Raw genomic sequence first — 18,292 nt, forward strand, 5'->3', positions numbered from 1 at the left:
TGTGGCCTCTCCCGTCGCGGAGCACAGGCTCCGGACGCGCAGGCTCAGCGGCCGTGGCTCACGGGCCCAGCCGCTCCGCGGCACGTGGGATCCTCCCATACCGGGGCGCGAACCCGGTTCCCCTGCATCGGCAGGCGGACGCGCAGCCACTGCGTCACCAGGGAAGCCCTACAGTTAAATTTTTGAAAAACCTCAAATGTCACTTGAATTCATTATGTGGTTAAACTACTAATTTGTTACTTTGTTTTATCTGATTCCTTTTATATTTTAGGGGTCACTTTTTAAAAGTTTGATGTGATTTGGCTTTTTAATTATGTGAATCATGTAGGGTCTCACAGTGAACAGTGTAAAATAGGATGTACTCCCAAAGGTGTTGCTTCTAGTCCGTCCCTTCCCTTTCCCCTCCCTTCCTGTGGGTAGTGCCCCTCCCTGCACACGCGCACACAGACGCACACGCGCTTTCCCCACCTTATTCTCCAGTAGCTGGTGTTACTTTGTTCCCGGTGTTGTGCACCTGGCTTTTTTCATTAGATGGTGTATATCCTAGAGAGATTTGTCAGTAGAAATGGAGGCCTTTCTCATCTCTTTTTCTTTTTCCTTTCTGTTTCTTTTTCCTTCCTTCCTTTCTTTTCTTTTTTTTTTTCGCTGCTGCATATGCTCCCTTATATTCAGCTGATTCCCTGATTTTGTGTTCCCACTCCTTTGCTTATGATTAATAATGTTGCACAGTTGCCCTGTATGTATGTGTTTTGTGCTTTGCTGTTGTGTATGAGGATACATTATAAGAAATGGTATGACAGCATGGGCAAAGAGTAAATGGATTTTTTTTTTTTTTTTTTTTTTTTTTTTTTTTGTGGTATGCGGGCCTCCCTCCGCTGTGGCCTCTCCCGCTGCGGAGCACAGGCTCCGGACGCGCAGGCTCAGCGGCCATGGCTCACGGGCCCAGCCGCTCCGCGGCATGTGGGATCCTCCCAGACCGGGGCGCGAACCCGGTTCCCCTGCATCGGCAGGCGGACGCGCAACCACTGCGCCACCAGGGAAGCCCGTAAATGGATTTTTGTAATTTAATATTTTTTATGTTTAAAATTTGATGGGGTTGTGAGTATGACAGTAGCTCTTTTCAGGCTTTAGCATTTTAGCTGTGCTTTTATTATTGAGCATATGTTTTATAGTGGTACATCATATATTTTATTAGCAAAGTTATATCACATACTCTTGGGTATTTTTGTATATTTACTTATTATTGTGTTATTATCAAAACATAAGCTAAAGGTAGAAATGATCAATGTAGTCTTTCTAAAATAAAGTAAACCTTTATTACTAGTAAACCTTAATAGTCTAGAACACCAACTAGGAGATAAGTGAATAAACAATTAATGACCTCTGTCTTTTCAGCAGACTCATTTTGTGAGTCAAATAAATAGTACTTTTAAGGATTTTTGTTAATGGGAATCTGTAGATATATCATTTCTGTATCCCACTGTGCTGTGAATTGTGGCTTTAAAGTACCTGTAACTCAGAGGAGTTTTTCTTCTCTTATTCCAAGGTTCGTGTTTTATTCGAACTGATCAACTCGATGGTGAAACTGACTGGAAGCTGAAAGTGGCGGTGAGCTGCACACAGAGGCTGCCGGCTCTGGGGGTGAGTGTTGCTGTCATTACTCCATCATGTACTGTAGTGGCCATTTTTGTGCAGTAAGTACAGTTCTGTTTATACCAACTAAATTAATGCATTGATAATGTTTTAAAATAATTTCTTCATTACTAAATTCATTGAAAATTATGCCTACGTAATTTCTCTGGTGTCTTAGCACATAACCTTTTTGAGGTATAGTTTTAAATGTTCCTTTTGGCTTGACTCTTAGGTTTTCTTTCTTTTCTTTCTCTTTCCTTTTTGTTTCTATTTTTAAAACCCCCCTCATTTGAGTAATCTTTGAAATCGAGAACTCTTGGTGGGGTTAGATACATCCATTTTTGGTAACTGACTGACTCCGGGGAGTCAGTTCTTGGTAGAACTCACATGGGCTTAACCCAGCCTTGGACACCAGCCTGTCCACTTCTGCTTTTCCCTTTGAAGGTGGAGAGCCCTCTCTAGGGAGGGGGAAGTGAAGTGTTCCTGTGTGTCTCGGCAGAGTGAGAAGGGGAAAGACACCTTTGGACTTCTTGCTTGGCCTTTGCTGTCTGGGGAACGGGCAAGAGGTGGGACCAGAGGGCACAGTACTTACGGATTTCAGTGTTTTTAGTGATCGCTGAAACATATCTCTCACAAGTGCTCAGAATCTCCTAAACTGCTATACATCTTTTTTTTTTTTTTTTTTTTTTTAATCAAAATCACGGTTGTGGTCGTTTGGTTTGGTGTTTGTTTTGTGTTCTACGTATGATTTATCTGAATGAGAGAAGCTTTATCTTACATGATTTGCTGATATTCACTGGAGGGTAAAGAAAGATTGAGGTGTCTTAAGAATGACCTTGGACCCAAGCAGTTGTTGGTTAAGGGAAAGGTAATTAAATCCTCTGGATTTGGTCACTTTCCTTAGATGGGTTGGATTTGATAGGAATAGCTACTGCACATAGCTTACAGTTACTTACTGTGAATAGCAGGAACCTTCCTTATTGTATATTGCACTTTTTGGAAACTAAATCTGTTTGACATATATAAGACTTGGCAATATTTTGTTTCTTTAGGTATTTTCCATTGTCTATACTTCAGGTAGTACCTAGGTTGAAATTCATTCCTTGCTTAGAATTTGTTGGGTTTCTTGGATCTGTGGGTTCATGGTTTTCTTCTCTTTTCCATCCTCCTTTCTGCCCAGACCCCTCTCTCTGGGACACTAGTGACAAGTGTGTTAGACTTGATGTTCCTGCAGGTGTCGAGCTTCTGCTGCTCTCTTCTCTTTCTGTGACTCAATTTTGACAGTTTCTGTTGCTCTGTCTTTTTTTTTTTTTTTTTAGCTGCACAGCTTTTGGGATTTTAGTTCCCTGAGCAGGGATTGAACCCGGGCCCTCGGCAGTGAGAGCACGGAGTCCTAACCACTGGAGCGTCAGGGAATTCCCATTTTGCTCTGTCTTTAAATTCACTAATTTTTTCTTGTGCAGTGTCTAGTCTTCTGTTAAGACCACTCAGCGAATTTTTTTATTCCAAATATTGTATTTTTAATCTCTGGAACCAGGTTCCACCTGGTCACCCATTTTTGTTATTGTTTGAATACTTTTCTTTCCTAATATGTTCATAGTTTCATTTAAATCTTTCAGCAGTTTATAACACTTATTCTTCGTCTGTTAATGCCATTGCCTCTGTTATTTTGGGTATGTTTCTTCTTTTTTTTTTTTTTTTTTTTTTTTTTTTTTGTGGTATGCGGGCCTCCCTCTGTTGTGGCCTCTCCCGTTGCGGAGCACAGGCTCCGGACGCGCAGGCTCAGCGGCCATGGCTCACGGGCCCAGCCGCTCCGCGGCATGTGGGATCTTCCCAGACTGGGGCGCGAACCCGGTTCCCCTGCATCGGCAGGCGGACGCGCAACCACTGCGCCACGAGGGAAGCCCCGGGTATGTTTCTTCTTAAAAAATATTCTCCTTGTTACAGGTCACACTTTCCTGCTTCCTTGCACAGCTGGTAATTTTTAGTTGGATGCTGGATATTGCAAATACTATATTTTTTTCTTCCTTCAAAACCTATTGATCTTGATTTTCTTAGTTCAGTAACTTGTGGATAAACTTGATCTTTCTAAGACTTGCTCTTAAACTTTGTTGGGGTGGGCCTAGAGTCCCCTTTATCATGGTGCTAATTTAATCCTACCACAAGGGCCTGCTCTTTGTGGGATAACCATGGACAGCCTTGATTGTTTCGAGGTGCTTCTAACTCTGGCTGGTCAGACTCCATGTCTCCACAGCTCTGTGTCATCCCTGGGGCTGGTCCGGAGAGATCTCTCTGCTCACACTCTACCAGGCATCACTTCACCCTGACCAGGTGCGCGGTAGCTGTGGGCACACTCATGGAGCACCGCGTAGCTGTGGGCACACTCAGGGAGCACCGCATAGCTGTGGAGCACACTCGGGGAGCACCGCATAGCTGTGGGCACACTCGAGGAGCACCACGTAGCTGTGGGGCACACTCGGGGAGCACCGCGTAGCTGTGGGCACACTCGGGGAGCACCGCGTAGCTGTGGGCACACTCGGGGAGCACCGCGTAGCTGTGGGGCACACTCGGGGAGCACCGCGTAGCTGTGGGCACACTCAGGGAGCACTACAGGGCGCTGCCACTCCTTTCCTCTTTGTTCCCTTCCCGCTTCCCTGGTCTCTGCTCTGTTCCTGAGCAGAAAGGCCACCTTCCTCTGCTCGGCTTCCCCCAGCCCTGCGATACGGAACCTCCCCTTATGCAGGAAGCCAGCCTCACCTGGGGCTCACATCTGTGTTCTCTTCTCCCAAGGGCCACAGTCTTGCGATTCTGCCAGAAGCACTGTGTCCTTTGTCTGAAAATGGCTGTCTCATGTGTTTTATTCATTTTACAGTGTTTGTAGTGGGAGGGCAAGTCTCATACCAGTTACAGTGACACAGCTTGTGGAAGTCCTTGATTAATTCTCAGTGAGAAGTATGTGTCTTGTGCACTAACTGAGCTACATGATACTTCAAATTAAAATTAAAAGGTGGTCCATTGAGCATCAAATTTTACAAAGACCAAAGCAGTGGGTCTTTGTTACTGGAGGATTTGCTTATTTTAGGGACATGCATGCTGGGAGGACGCGGCACTCCCTGGGCCATGTTACCTCTGCCCTGGAGGGCACTTCACACCACTGTCCTCTTACCTCACAGCTTCCTTCACATTTCGGGCTAACCATCCCGTTCCTCAGTACTCATTCTTTCAAAAAAAGAGTTCCTGATTATAATAGTAATATGTGCATTAAAAATAATATATAAATGATAAGATGAGAAGCACTCTAATTTTCCTGCTTCGCAGTGGCTGCCGTTCACGTTTGGGCACAGACCCTCCTGACGGTATCTTTCCCTGGCCCTCCCCTCACCATACACACACCTGCACACTTGGGTGAAGCTGTACGTACTTCTTTTCCTGTGAGGGTGTTTATTCAAAAGTATGTTTGGGGGTTATCTTTCTATGTTAGAAAATGTGTATCTCTGTAAGTACTCTATTAGCCACGTGGTATTTGACAAATTATAACTTTGGTAACCAGCCTGATATTGGTGAATATGAAAGCTAATACTTTCGATGTTTTATAAATAGTAATAGAGATCAACAAATAGGCATATTTTAAGGATTTTGATTCTTTTGCCAGAATGCTTTCTAGAAGACTACAGTGACTTGTACATCTCCTGTAGGTTAACTAAAGTCAGTTGACCTGTCAGCCGTCTCCAATCTGATGACTGAGAAAATGGCATCCCTTTTAAATTTGCATTTAATCTTTTTGTGAGGTTGGAAATTTCTTATCTAAGAAAGTATACTTCTCATATTTTTATTTTATAAGTTTCTGTTCCTGTTGTCTGTCCATTTTCCTGTTATGTTTTTAAAGAGGTCTTTATATATAGTTTGCTAATCATCTTTCAGTCATTGGTTTTAATCTCTTCTAAATATTTTCATTTATAGTTTCTTTTGTCCGTATAAAAGTTTAGCATCCTTATATAAGGTGACCTAACAGTAATTTTAAAATAGTCTTTAAAATAGTTACTTATGTAATGTGATAGAAGTGCTAATTATTACTATGGTGACGATCATATTACAATACTTAAATGCATCAAACTGACTCGTACACCTTAAATTTACACAATGTTATATGTCAAGTATATTTCAATAAAAATATTTTTAAAAAATAAATAGTTACTGCTTTTGGTTTTATGCTTAGACCATTTCCACTCCATGACTATGTTTTAAATGGTTACTTTAAAATCACTCCTGCTTTAGACGTGAACTCTCCAGTCCAGCTAGCATTTGTTTGGAGTCAAGGTCTGAGTAGGAAATAAAACGTAAAACAACCTGCTGGCTGGTCGCAGCAGTACCAATAGCTCACTGTTTTAGCACAATTTTAAAATTGCCCTGGGGGGTTCCAGTTTTAAACTCTCACCCTCAGTGTATGAGTGTGCAGGGTTCTCCAGACCTTTGCCGAGTGAGTACGTGTCGCAAACCTATTCCCCCAGCCTGTTTCCTGACTTTTCGCTTTAAAATACCTTTTGCCATATAACTTTGTTGAGGTAAATATTAAAATTAACTTTTGTTTAGGTGAATGTTTATACGTTTTCCTTTTTGTTTGTGGATTTTGTGTTGTGCCAGAGGCTGTTCTCCCGCCAGTGTTCATTTATCATCTTAACCACTGTCAGTGTTGGTCAGCGGGTAGTCTAAAAGTGAGCGGCTGGGCATTAGCACTTACTGTCTTGTAATTATTAAACTATTCCCTGCAAACAGACCCACAGAGAAGAAAGTTCAGTCACATCACTAAATCTGTGTGGCTGAAAGATAGTTTTATGAGTGAGGTCAAGTAAGTTCTTGTTATTACACCCTGAAGCTGGGCGGGAGTTTTCTCTGCACAGGCTCCTCCCCTCCGCTCTTTCCAGCCTCACTCAGACTCCCAGCGTTTTCTGTTTGCTTTTCCTTCCTTTGCGTGGTGAGATAAAGCCGTGCCGTCGCCTTGTCGCTGAAGACACCCAGCTTTCGGTTCTCATGCTGCTTGTTGAAATGGTTGGTTTTTATCCTGAGACGGTCGGTCGTGGAGCCTGTTGACCTGCTGACGTGCTTTGAGCCCATTGCTGGGCTGCTGCTGCTCTTCCACAGTTGCCTGCTTCCTCCTCTGTGTGCTTTCTCGTTTTTCTAGCATGCGTCCTCAGGTGGTCTCTCCAGGATGGAAGGGGAGGAAAGGGCACGAACCCCAAGTGACCGGAGGGTTTCTGTCTGCCATCCGGCTTGGAGACCGCACCTCGGAGTCTGTCCCTCTGCACCTCACCTGCGGTGGTCACACGTGCTCCAGGGGACACCGGGAGGCAGTTGCACAGAATAATCCTTCGTAGCAGATTTAATTCGCTGAGAGTGTTAGAAAAGAAGTGCATTGTTAAGATACTATATTAGAATGTTTCTGAAAGAAAAGCCAAACAATGAGTATGGGTATGTGATGGCATTACCTGGATTCCAGGAGAGTGGGTCAGCTGTGACAGAGGCTAGTGTCGGGGAGGGGCGTGCAGAGGACTGCTAGAAATGTCCACCCCTTGGTCGTGGTGGTGTCGTCGGTGTGTGCTTGTATTCAGATGCAGAAAATTGTACGCTTTAAGCATGCATAATTTATTGCTGGTAAACGATATCTTAAGAAAGTATTTAAAATTCCACTATGATGTTATCTATATTTTTGAATATTCCCTTTGCTGTGATCACAGGAGGTACGTTTTATTATATTCAATATTAAAGGATGTTTTCCTCATTTTTATTAGGGACAGATATGTATAAATTGCAAAATACTTAGAAAGGTAGAGTATGCCGTTCATACAGTGCTACTTTTAAAATTTTATGGTTGATACACTTTGATAGAGAGTGTGTTAAGCATTTGGGTGAAGTAACTGGAAAATGAAAACGTTTTAAGTTTTGATATGATCATAAAACCAAAAGGCAATATAGTTGAGGAAAAAGGAAATTTAGCTGAATTTGTGATTCACCCATCAATTTATTTATTTATTTATAAAATTTATTTATTTATTTTTGGCTGCCTTGGGTCTTCGTTGCTGCGTGCGGGCTTTCTCTAGTTGCGGCGAGCGGGGGCTACTCTTTGTCGTGGTGCGCGGTCTTCTCGTTGCGGTGGCTTCTCTTGTTGCGGAGCACGGGCTCTAGGCGCGCGGGCTTCAGTAGTTGTGGCACACAGTCTCAGTAGTTGTGGCTTGAGGGCTCTAGAGTGCAGGCTCAGTAGTTGTGGCACACGGGCTTAGTTGCTCCACAGCATGTGGGGTCTTCGTGGACCAGGGCTCAAACCCATGTCCCCTGCATTGGCAGGCGGATTCTTAACCACTGTGCCACCAGGGAAGCCCCATCCATCAATTTAAATTTGTAGCTTCATATAATTTGACATTAGGTATAGACTTTTTTTCATAGGAGAGAAAGCTCTAATTTCATTATGGAAATAGGCAAGGCAATTTGGTTTTTCATCAAATAGCTTACGCTGTCCATAACTGTCACTCATTTTGACTTTTCTGTCTCTAACGTGATGGACCTGGGGAGTGTTTGGTGACACGCGCTGTTTGTCGCATCATCAGTGGAGCATTGTGTCCATAGTGACACCAAGAATGAATAAACCTGCGGTCCTTAGAGCTCTTTCTAAAGAACTGAGGATGCCACCAAGAATAAGCTCTCTAATTCTGTTGTGTCCAGAGCACCTAATGTGATCAGAGAATTGAAATTTAGTTGGAGCGGTGCTGCCGATCCAATCCTGTGACGGCAGGTCCGGCTTCTTGCTGTCGCGGACATGGAGACATGTGGGAATGTGTTTCTGCTCTTGTGATCAGGCAAATTTATTAACAACGAGGGCACAGTAATTTTCAATAAATCATGACTCGCTGATGTATTTCAAAAGATCCATATAGCAGTAAACAATACCATTTATATTTAATTAGTTTTATTGAACGAAAGGCAATTTTATTGGTAATGAACCACATGTTATGATTAATGATGTATTTTAATGACCTTTAAGTAATGCGAACAAATGTTGCCCTTGACCTAATAGCAGAGGCTTTCCTACATTATTGAAAACTTCAGAATGATTTTTAAATTATCATGAAAAGCTTCGAATGACATTCTCATTATTGTGCCATTATTCAGTCATTTGATGTCTGACGTACTGGATGAAATGCATTCCTCTAAATGTTCATGTGCATGTGGAAATACGGGGGTTGTTGCTAGGCGGTTCTTTATTTCCGTGTATCAAAAGGTAGTCTGTTATAGGAGAACTTCATTTTTTGAAAATGACTGTGACGGTGTAGGACTTAAATGACGAAGCGATCCTCCAGCTTGCCTCGTCCCAGGAGTCGGTTGGCTGTCTTTTCACAAGTCTAAAATTATTACGCCATGCATTTCTTCTTGTGTAAACTAGCCTGGCTTAATTAACTTGAAAATGAATTTTTATTAGTTAACATATAATCTGAGCTGCAGTAGCAGACCCACTGTGGTGAGCTGGTGTGTTCACCCTTCCTCCAGTGCAGCGCCTCTGTTCTTCAGAACCTTGAAAACTAACCTGCACGTATTTTGCAGGCCCACCTGAAGGCACGTGGATGAGCTTCCCCAAGTTTAACGCGCTCTCAGAGAACTCTCAGGGCAGGTGGGAGTGAGCTGTCCCTGTGCCCCACTGGCGTTCTCAGCTGCCAGGTGCTGTCCTCAGCCGCAGGGGTCTGTGTGGCGGTTGCTGTGTAGGCAGTGGCTCCCTTGCAGCCTGGAGTCACGGCTCCCCTGCTGCGTCTGGAACTCAATAGTGGCCGTGGTGTTTTCTGCGGAGGATCATTCTGAGAGTGACGTTTGGAGGTTCAGGCATGAGCTCAAACCTTCCTAAGGCTTTGGAAGCACTGCATTCCATGTGTTAAGTCCCTTTCTGCTTTGAGATCTCGAGTGATACCGCCCAGCTCCAGAGAGACGTTTCTTCTCCCTCACCTAACAGCCCAGAGGTGGGCGGTCCCAGCTGAGAGCGCAGCTCTGTGGGCCGCAGTCGGTGACCTCCGGCTGTCCCGGCGTCTGCTCCCCTGCAGCCTGGCCGCGGGAGCGGAGGGCACGAGGACGGGGCCGCGGCCTCCTCGCCTCCCCCTCCCTCCAGGAGAGCTGCGTGGGGAGGGCTGGCTGTGACGGCGCTGAGGGGGAGCCTCGCGCCCACTCACGGTTGGAAGTTCCCTCTTGAAACGGCGATGGGAAGAATGGTGGAGAGGGCGCTCTGTCACCATTTCTTCATTTTGTTTTCTGTCGAGTTTCTTTGATTACTTCCTACACTTCTTACCGGGTGGTGTACGCTGACGCTTCTCCGTTGGTTCTCCTGGAGGATTTTACTGCCCTCAGAGCAGGCTGCTCCGTGTAGAACTGTTGTTACAATTACCATTGTTATTAGAATCAGTTATTTCCCACTTGTTCTTCAAGGAGCTTGAAGCAACAGGAAAATCTGTATGTCCCTCACCTACGTTAGAGTAGGAAATAAATGACATGTGAACTGCCAAATCGTCCATATGTCTTCTAGGAAGGAGAGAAGCCGTATCAGTTGTAGAGTGTTGCCTGTTCTCTGCTGAAGAATGTTTTCTTGAAGGGATGGAGCTTTCCAGACAGCGCATCAGCCAGGACTCCCCTGGCAGAGGAGCTCTCCCGGGGAAGAGCCCGCAGCCAGCTGCCCCCTCCTGAGAGCCAGTGGGCGGCCGGGAAGGCAAGAGCCGTGTCAGCCGAACCCCGAGCCTCTGTGAGTGCAGAGCGGCAGGAGCAGAGAGAATGAAGATAGAGCTCGAGGTCGCTGGAAGAAACCTGAGAGGACGCTACAGTCCAGACAGAAGCTGCGAGAAAAGATCAAGAGTTTCCTCTTGCCAAGAGGAAGACCTCTTGGCAAGACACGTGATGGCACAGGTCCATCGAGTATCAGGACAGGAACGTGGCTCAACAGGGGAAGCAGAGGGGCAGGTCCGTGTCCAGCTTGGTCCTCAGCACTACCTGTCATCCTCCTCTCTGTGTGTTAACTGTCCCGAGGTAAAATTGGCATACAAGAAATTGCCCAGAATTAAACTGTGCACCTCGCTACACCAGTGAAACCATCACCACAGACTAGATAGGGAAACCCCTGTCACTGCCAGCCTGTCATCCTTTGTGTGTGTGTGGTCAGCTGGGGTTCCTCTTTTCCATGGCAGTGCTTTCCGACTTTTCCACTCTCCTGTAACTTCTGATCCACCCGCCTTTCTCTCATCAGATGATCTTACCTTGCAGAGAAAAAGCATCACATCAAATGGAAATCCCCTCCATTTCCCACCCTCCCGGCCCCTCACCCCCCCACCTGCCGGTACCGCGGAGTGTTGCCCCCCTCCTGTCTGAAGGGAGGTCCCCGCCGCCTCGCCTCACCCTGCTCTCTGGAGACCTCTGTCTGCCGGTTACCCCTGCCTTGCCTTCTCCTGGCCTCTCCGTCGGCAGGCCCCTTTCTCTTAGCCCTCAGGCCTTCAGCCAGCTCTGGTGTCTCAGGTGTCCCTTCCTCAGTTTTAGCTGACTTGAATATATTTAGAAAGCTGACTTGCTTTGTTCATTGGCTTTTCAGCTATTCTACCTCTTGGCATTTTTTTACTAGTTGCTAGAGATGGCAGTATACATTTAACTAAAAGTGTATCGTGAGCACTTAACGTTATATCACTTCACATTAAATTAAGAACCTTGTAATTGAATAGATCCATTTACCCCACTCATTTTGGAGGCTAAAGCACATTGCACATTGTTTGTGTGCATATATATTTGTATGCACTGATATACTTTTTTATATGCAGTGTATCTACATATATCATAAACTGTTCTGTTTTATCTGTATCTTAAAGAAATAAAGTGAAAAGACAGGATTTTTGTTTTTCTTTTGATATTAACCATGTTTGTTCCTGACCATTCCTTCCTAAATATCTGAGTTTCTACTGGATATCATTTCCTTTCAGCCTGAAGAACGTCTGTTAGCATTTCTTGTAGTGTATGTATGTCTGCCGGCAGTGAATTCTCATTTTCATTTATCCGAAAATATCTTAGTCTCACCTGCCCTGTTTTGTGAAGGATATTTTTGCTGAATATTGAATTCAGGGTCGGCCAGTTTTTTCTCCCCACAGCACTTTAAATATTTCGTTCCATTGTGTTCTGCTTTCATTATTTGTGATGAGAAATCAGTGTTATTTTGCTAGTTTTTCCTGCATGTAATGTGTCATTTTTCTCTAGGTATTTTTGAGATTTTTCTCTATCTTCAGTCTCTTATTTAGCTGTGACTTTGATTGTTTTAAATTTTACTCATCTGTCTGGGGGTTTGCTGGGCTTCCTGAATCTGCACATTTATGGCTGTCAGCCAGTTTGGCATATTTTCAGTCCTTGTTTCTTCAAATACCTTTTCTTCCTCATTCTCTCTGTGTGCTGCTTCCAGGAACCCAACTGCAAACAAACTCCTGCTGTTCTCTCAGGGACACTGCGGCCATACCCATTTTTAAGATCTCTCTCCTCTGTGTTCTTCAGATTCATCATCTCTTGACCTGTCTTCAAGTTCACAGACTCTGTTCTCCAGTCTGCTGTTAAGCCATCTAATGAATTTATTTCAGATGTATTTTTTTCAGTTCTAGAATTTCCAGTTGGTTCTTTTTTTGTATACATGTTTTCTTTTTCTCTACTGTGGTTTCCTATTTGTTTATTGTTTAGGAGAATGTTCTCCTTTAAAAATTTGAGATGTTCTAGTAACTGCTTTGAAATTCTCATCTCTTAATTTTGATGTCTAGTCATCTCAGAATTAGTCTTCTTTGATTGGATTCTACTTGAACGTGGATCCTGTGTTCTCGTTTCCTCCTGTGTCTGGACATTTTGATTGGATCTTCAACATTACTGATGCATTGTAGAGGCTGGATTCTATGATGTTCTTTGGAAGAGCACTGGGGTTTTTGGTTTTGTTTTGACTGGTGGCTAACTGACTGAAGTCAGACTGCCAGCTCCGTCTTCCCTTCTGTGAGGAGCCGCGGAGGTCTCTGTTCTTTTCTTCTGGCCGAGCTGGACTGCTTGGAACCTGCCTGCACGGAACCCGCCTGCACCAGCGGCTCGGGCTCAGCATCAGAGCGCACACAGCACTGCGGCCCCCTAAGGCCTCCCGTTCCTCTCACGCTTCAGCGTCTGTGGTCTGACCTTTGTTCTTCATGTCTGGAAGTCTGTGTTTTCTAAGTGTTAGCAGCCATGAGGCAAAACCAAAACAAAACAGGAAACAGAAACGAAACCTATAAAAATGGCAAACTGTCTGTGATGGGGGATCCTCCAGACCCCCCAGTTTTGATGATTCTCTCGGAGGACTCCCAGGGCTCAGCGTGTTTTCCTCCTTGTGGCCATGAGTGGTTACAGTGAAAGGGCTCAGAGCAGTCAGCACAGAGAACAGGCACAGGGCGACATCACGGGAAAGCAGGCAAGAGCTTCCAGACTCCCCTCCCAGGGGACGCACACAGGACACGCTGAGGTCCCCAACATAACGTGGGAACACGTGGGAAGTAGTTTCTACCAGGGAAGCTCATTTGAGACTCACAGGGCCTTTACTGGGGGCTGGGCCTGGAGGCACCCTCTGCCTGGCACGTACCACATGCCAGACGCGCCCAGCACATCTCCCGCCCCCGCAAGAAGGAAAGCGGGTGTTCAGCGTGAGCCGTGTTGCTTGAATAAGTGGTTTAGGCACACTCTCTTATCTGGGAAGGGTGGCAGCTCTCCTGGGATCCACATTCCCAAACCCCAGCCAAGGGCCAGCCTTGCAAGCAGGGCTTTCTCGGGCCTGCTGTGTTAAACTTTCTGCACAGCCCACCCACTTGGCCGGGGTGTATTTGCAGCAAAAGTATACGCAGCATTGTTATCCTTAGACCCGGCGCAGCCGGGTGAGACCAGCCCGCACTCTTGCTGTTGGTGAGCCCTTTGAGAGGGTTGAAGCAGTGCCCGTGCACCGTCAACGAGGAGCCCGAGCTGTCGGGTGTGCCCAGCGGCCCCTTTGGATTTCAGGCGCCAGCCTCTGGCAGAAGCTCACGGGGCAGTGCGGGTTTCCTCAGCGGGGGGGGGAGCCTGCGGACGCCTGTGGGAGGCTCGGGTGATCTTGTCCTCCTCTCTCTGCTCCTGCCCAGGGTCAGGGCTTTGTTCCTCCTGTCATCACAGGATCCTCGTGCACCAGGCGGCAATCCTCACTCTGTCTCTTCAGACATCCCCTCCTCCCCAGGCCTTTCAGCTGGAAGGGTTTTAGGCAAGAAACAAAGTATTTTTTGCAGGAAAATATTTTCCTATAACTTAACCAGGAAGACACACTATGTTCAGGATTTGGTCAAGAGGAACGCTGAATCCTCAGACGTTTTCAGATGGCTCTCCATAGCTCCCACCCCTTCCATCCTGAGCGTTAATCGTGGACGTGGCCCAGGACGGGTCACCCCCTTGCTGGGACGGCGCTCTTAGTAATGAGACCGCAGCATTAGGTGTGAGTCTCGGGAGGTGGGGCAGGCTTGCGGGCAGCGCACGGCCCACGGGGCAGCCCCGGTGCCATGTGTCTTACAGGCGTCGCTGGCTGCTTCTGACACAACCTGCCGGGGGGCAGCAGTTGTCCATTGGAGTCGGGGAGTCCGCACACCTCTGCTGGCCTTAAAAACTGTTCCTTTGAGTCTCCTCCACCCTCATCCGTAGCGTTGGCAACAAAACATAAGAAAACCGTCACTTTTGGTAAATAAGATATGAAAAGTGTTAATTGGTAATTGGAAAATTTCCAAGTCATTTTGTTTAATTATTATGTAATTAATTCAGATATTCTGTTTTCCAGGACCTTTTTTCTATCAATGCTTATGTTTATGCTCAGAAGCCACAACAGGATATTCATAGTTTTGAAGGCACATTTACCAGGGTAAGTTAAGTCTTTTGTTAAACACAAATACATTCATTGTGTAAGTTAAAAGTAGCAGACCTTTATTTTGAAAAAGTAATTAAATCAAAAATCAATTCAAACAAGTTCTGAACTAAAAAGTGAAGACCTAGAGAATGTTTCAAGTTCTTAAATTTTCCTATAGCAAATATTTCTTTGGGATACATTCAGTACACTTTTTGTATTTTTAGCATATTTACTCTTTTTTTAAAAAAAAAAATTTATTTATTTATTTATTTATTTTTGGCTGCTTTGGGTCTTTGTTGCTGTGCGCGGGCTTTTCTCTAGTTGCAGCGAGCGGGGACTGCTCTTCGTTGCGGTGCAGCGGCTTCTCTTGTTTCAGAGCATGAGCTCTAGGCGCGTGGGCTTCAGTAGTTGTGGCACGTGGGCTCAGTAGTTGTGGCTCGCGGGCTCTAGAGCGCAGGCTCAGTAGCTGTGGCGCACGGGCTGAGTTGCTCCGCGGCATGTGGGATCTTCCCGGACCAGGGCTCGAACCCGTGTCCCCTGCATTGGCAGGCGGATTCTTAACCACTGCGCCACCAGGGAAGTCCCAGCATATTTACTCTTGATAAGATCCTTCTCCCTTAAAATGTTATGAGTCAGTAAAATGAAGTATTTCAGCTATTTCAGTTTTGATTTTGGATAATAGTTAACACATTATGATATCCACATCATTTCTTGATTTTTATTAACTGGTTGGATGGATATCTGTATGTGCATGTCCATTTCCTTATATACATATGTGTGTTTCGTTCTACATTCTCTTCATTATTATGGCGTTTTGGTATAGCTTGAAGTCCCCTCAGTATTGATTATTTAATGGGATTTGGAGGATTCGGTAACTTTTGATTTCAACAGTTTATACTGGTATTATAAATGATTTGTAATACTTAAGGGATTTTCATATATAATTGTAGCTTATTTTTAATTGCTGCAGTTATTTTTGAAGGATTACTGGTAGTACAGTCAGCTTTGTTTTACTCTTGGTCACATACAAGGATTGGTGAGCAATTGTCCCCATTTGAGAAAGCATTTACTAAGGGCATATTGTGTGCCAGATAATGTGCAAACTATGGGAGTGCAAAAATGAGGAGATGGACATTGCTCTGTAACTTTATTTCCGTAAGTGCTGCAGGAAAAGTACGTGCACAAGATGTTCATGGCAACAGAGAGAAGGAAGATGTCCTGGTGATAAGTACCTTGTAATGAGTGCTGAAGAACTAAGATCTTTTTCTGTTTTTTTGCAAAAATACTTATGATAAAAGCATGCATATGAGAGAAAAAGTCTTCTAAAAAGGGTACCCTTAGTTCAATAAATTGAGTTATTAACCGCTATTAATACTTCGGGATATTATTTGCTTTCTTCCTTTCTGTTTCACAGATTTATATTGCTTATCATTTGCTAAAAGTTGGAAATGTTTGCCCGACAGAGTGTCAGAGAAGTGAGAGCAGGCAAGGGCCATATGGATGGAAACACCCAGACCACAAAGCGCAGTTCGCATAGGGACTGAGTGTGTGTGACTGAGTGTGATTGTGTGACTGTTTGTGTGTGAGTGTGTGTGTGTGACTGAGTGTGTGTGACTAGCACGCAGGTGCAGGGGGAGGGAGAACTGGCAAGGAGAGCCGGGCTCAATCCCGAAGTTCTTGTCCAAAGAAGGAAGAAGCCATTTAAGGATTTTCAGCTTAGATGAGAAAGTATGATACTGGTATTTGGAAAGGATTCCCCTAGATACCTGGTCCCCATAGGATACTGGCAGTCGCCTGGATTTGTTCATGTCCTCACAGCCTCCCCGGAGTGTACAGGCCAGCTGTGAGAGTAGATAGGATCGCCTGTCGCTAATACATGCAGCAGAAATGTGAGAGAAAGAACTGCGGACTTCAGGTTACTGTGAGTGGGGGGAAATTCCCAGAATGGCACAGTGAGCATCAGAGCCAGAATAGTGCGGAAGGAAGGAGTTTGTGCCAGGATCCTGACTTTGTCGAGGCTTTTTGGTTACCAAGTATATAATTCATTGCCTTCATTTCATGTTCCTGACAAGGTTTTGTTTCACTCGTTTTAAATATATCAAACTTGAGTTTTAGATTTTTTCAGATGGAAAAATCTTTGTTTCTGTGTGCATTTTTCAAGAAGGAGGAAAAGAGAAAAACATGCTAAGTAATTAGTTTTGTAACTGGAATTTAGTTTAATTACCGAAATAACAATTGGACATTTTAAAAAGTGTTACCTGCTTATTATATTCCTTTTTTATAGTACAGTGTACAAAGGAGAAAATATGTTTCTTCTGATGCAGCCTGTATAATTAAATAAGAATCAGAGCAAATTAATTCAGGTGTCCTGTGGCAGTTGACATATTGTGTATTTTATTGCCCGTGCAGGGTTTTAATACAGATATGCCTATTGTGATTAATATCTGTTTCTACTTCCCTTAAAACAATGTCAGGGTTACCTAAATTATGTACTGTATGACATTTTGTGTTGTATAAATGATTCATGTTATTATTATCGATAAAATTAATTTTGCTTATTGTTCAAGACGTAGCTATTCTCTCTGAGGTTTGGAGTTTAAAACTGTAGCCAGTTTTGAAATATTAACAGCATTTGTGGTCCTTTAACATCACATTCCCGTTTAATCCCTTTTATGATGCATTTTATACTGTAACTTCCTTTGTAAGCCATAGCACACTTATCATTGTACATGTCTTTTCCAATCAAAATACTCTCCTTTTAAAAAGTGTATCTCTATTGTTGGCTAAATAGGGTGACCTATTGAGAAAACGGCTTGAAATTGTAACATTTTGCATTCTGCCCCTCAAGGCAGATTTTATCGTTTCAAACTATATAACATTAAGGAGAAGGCAAGCCATAGAGAAAGTTATTTAGGGGTAATTTCTTTCCCATCGTCCCAGTCTTTCTTCTGTACTATGTGATATTGGTAAAGAACTATCTTTTACAATAATTTTCTCAATATTAGAAAAATGTTTTATGTTTAAGGTCCATCGTTGTTGTTAAAGAATTGAAAGGAAACTACATAGATACTGCGTATTCTTCAACACGTAATTGTGTTAGAAATTGACAAAAGCAGTCACATGCTTAAACAGTACTAGAAAAGTAATGGGAGAACCGACTTAAATTTCTAAAACTAAAGTGTATAGCACCTTTTATTTGCAGTGCAGAAAGCCTTATAAAAATTTTATATTTTTTAATGTCCTTATTTCTCTTGGAGTTTGACCAGTGGGAAAATACTATACTAAAAGGTATGCATGCAATAATTTTTAAATTTCCATGTCAAGGGAGCCGTAGGAAGAGTTTTAAACTAATAAAATTGTAGTCATTGTGCCTTAATGGTCAGCTGGTGACGGGCAGCTGCGGGCAGGTGGCCTAAGGACTTCTTCAGAGAGACAGGACGGCTGGAGTGACATCAGACTGCCGCCTGCACGCGTAGCCCCACGTGAAGGTGTTAGGGACTAGACAGAGGGAGAGTGTCATGTCTGTCGGGTCCCAGATTTATTCTCTTGCTGGACCCATGTGAGTGCCTGTTCTGTGCTAGGTGCTCAGAAGGGCAAGGTCAGTGCCGTAGTCAGATAGCTCGCAGTCTGGAGGGAAGCTAAGCATGAAAATGGCTATGAGGCGGTGACAATAATGCAGAATTCAAATTAGAGGATAGTTTTACTTGTTTTCTACCTTAAATGATAAATGTGTGAAGCAGCAGTCGG

The 18,292-nt window shown here is 44.2% G+C and overlaps 1 protein-coding gene across 14 annotated transcripts in view; it reads left to right on the forward strand.

Moving 5' to 3' along the window:
* Window positions 1–18,292, forward strand: part of ATP9B (ATPase phospholipid transporting 9B (putative)) — a 224,623-nt gene that overhangs the window by 78,819 nt on the left and 127,512 nt on the right. For 13 of the 14 annotated variants that reach the window (XR_008615993.1, XR_008615992.1, XR_008615994.1 and 10 more), the window contains exons 8-9: window positions 1,547–1,641; window positions 14,480–14,560. Coding sequence is in view for 11 of the 14 variants with exons in the window: in XM_055080638.1 (XP_054936613.1) it covers window positions 1,547–1,641; window positions 14,480–14,560 (176 nt within the window). In the remaining 3 variants the exon portion in view is untranslated. The remainder of the gene's footprint in view (window positions 1–1,546; window positions 1,642–14,479; window positions 14,561–18,292) is intronic. The other variant, XM_055080637.1, reaches the window with a different exon arrangement.

The sequence above is a fragment of the Physeter macrocephalus genome, chromosome 19 (assembly GCF_002837175.3).
Source record: "Physeter macrocephalus isolate SW-GA chromosome 19, ASM283717v5, whole genome shotgun sequence".
Classification (NCBI taxonomy): domain Eukaryota; kingdom Metazoa; phylum Chordata; class Mammalia; order Artiodactyla; family Physeteridae; genus Physeter; species Physeter macrocephalus.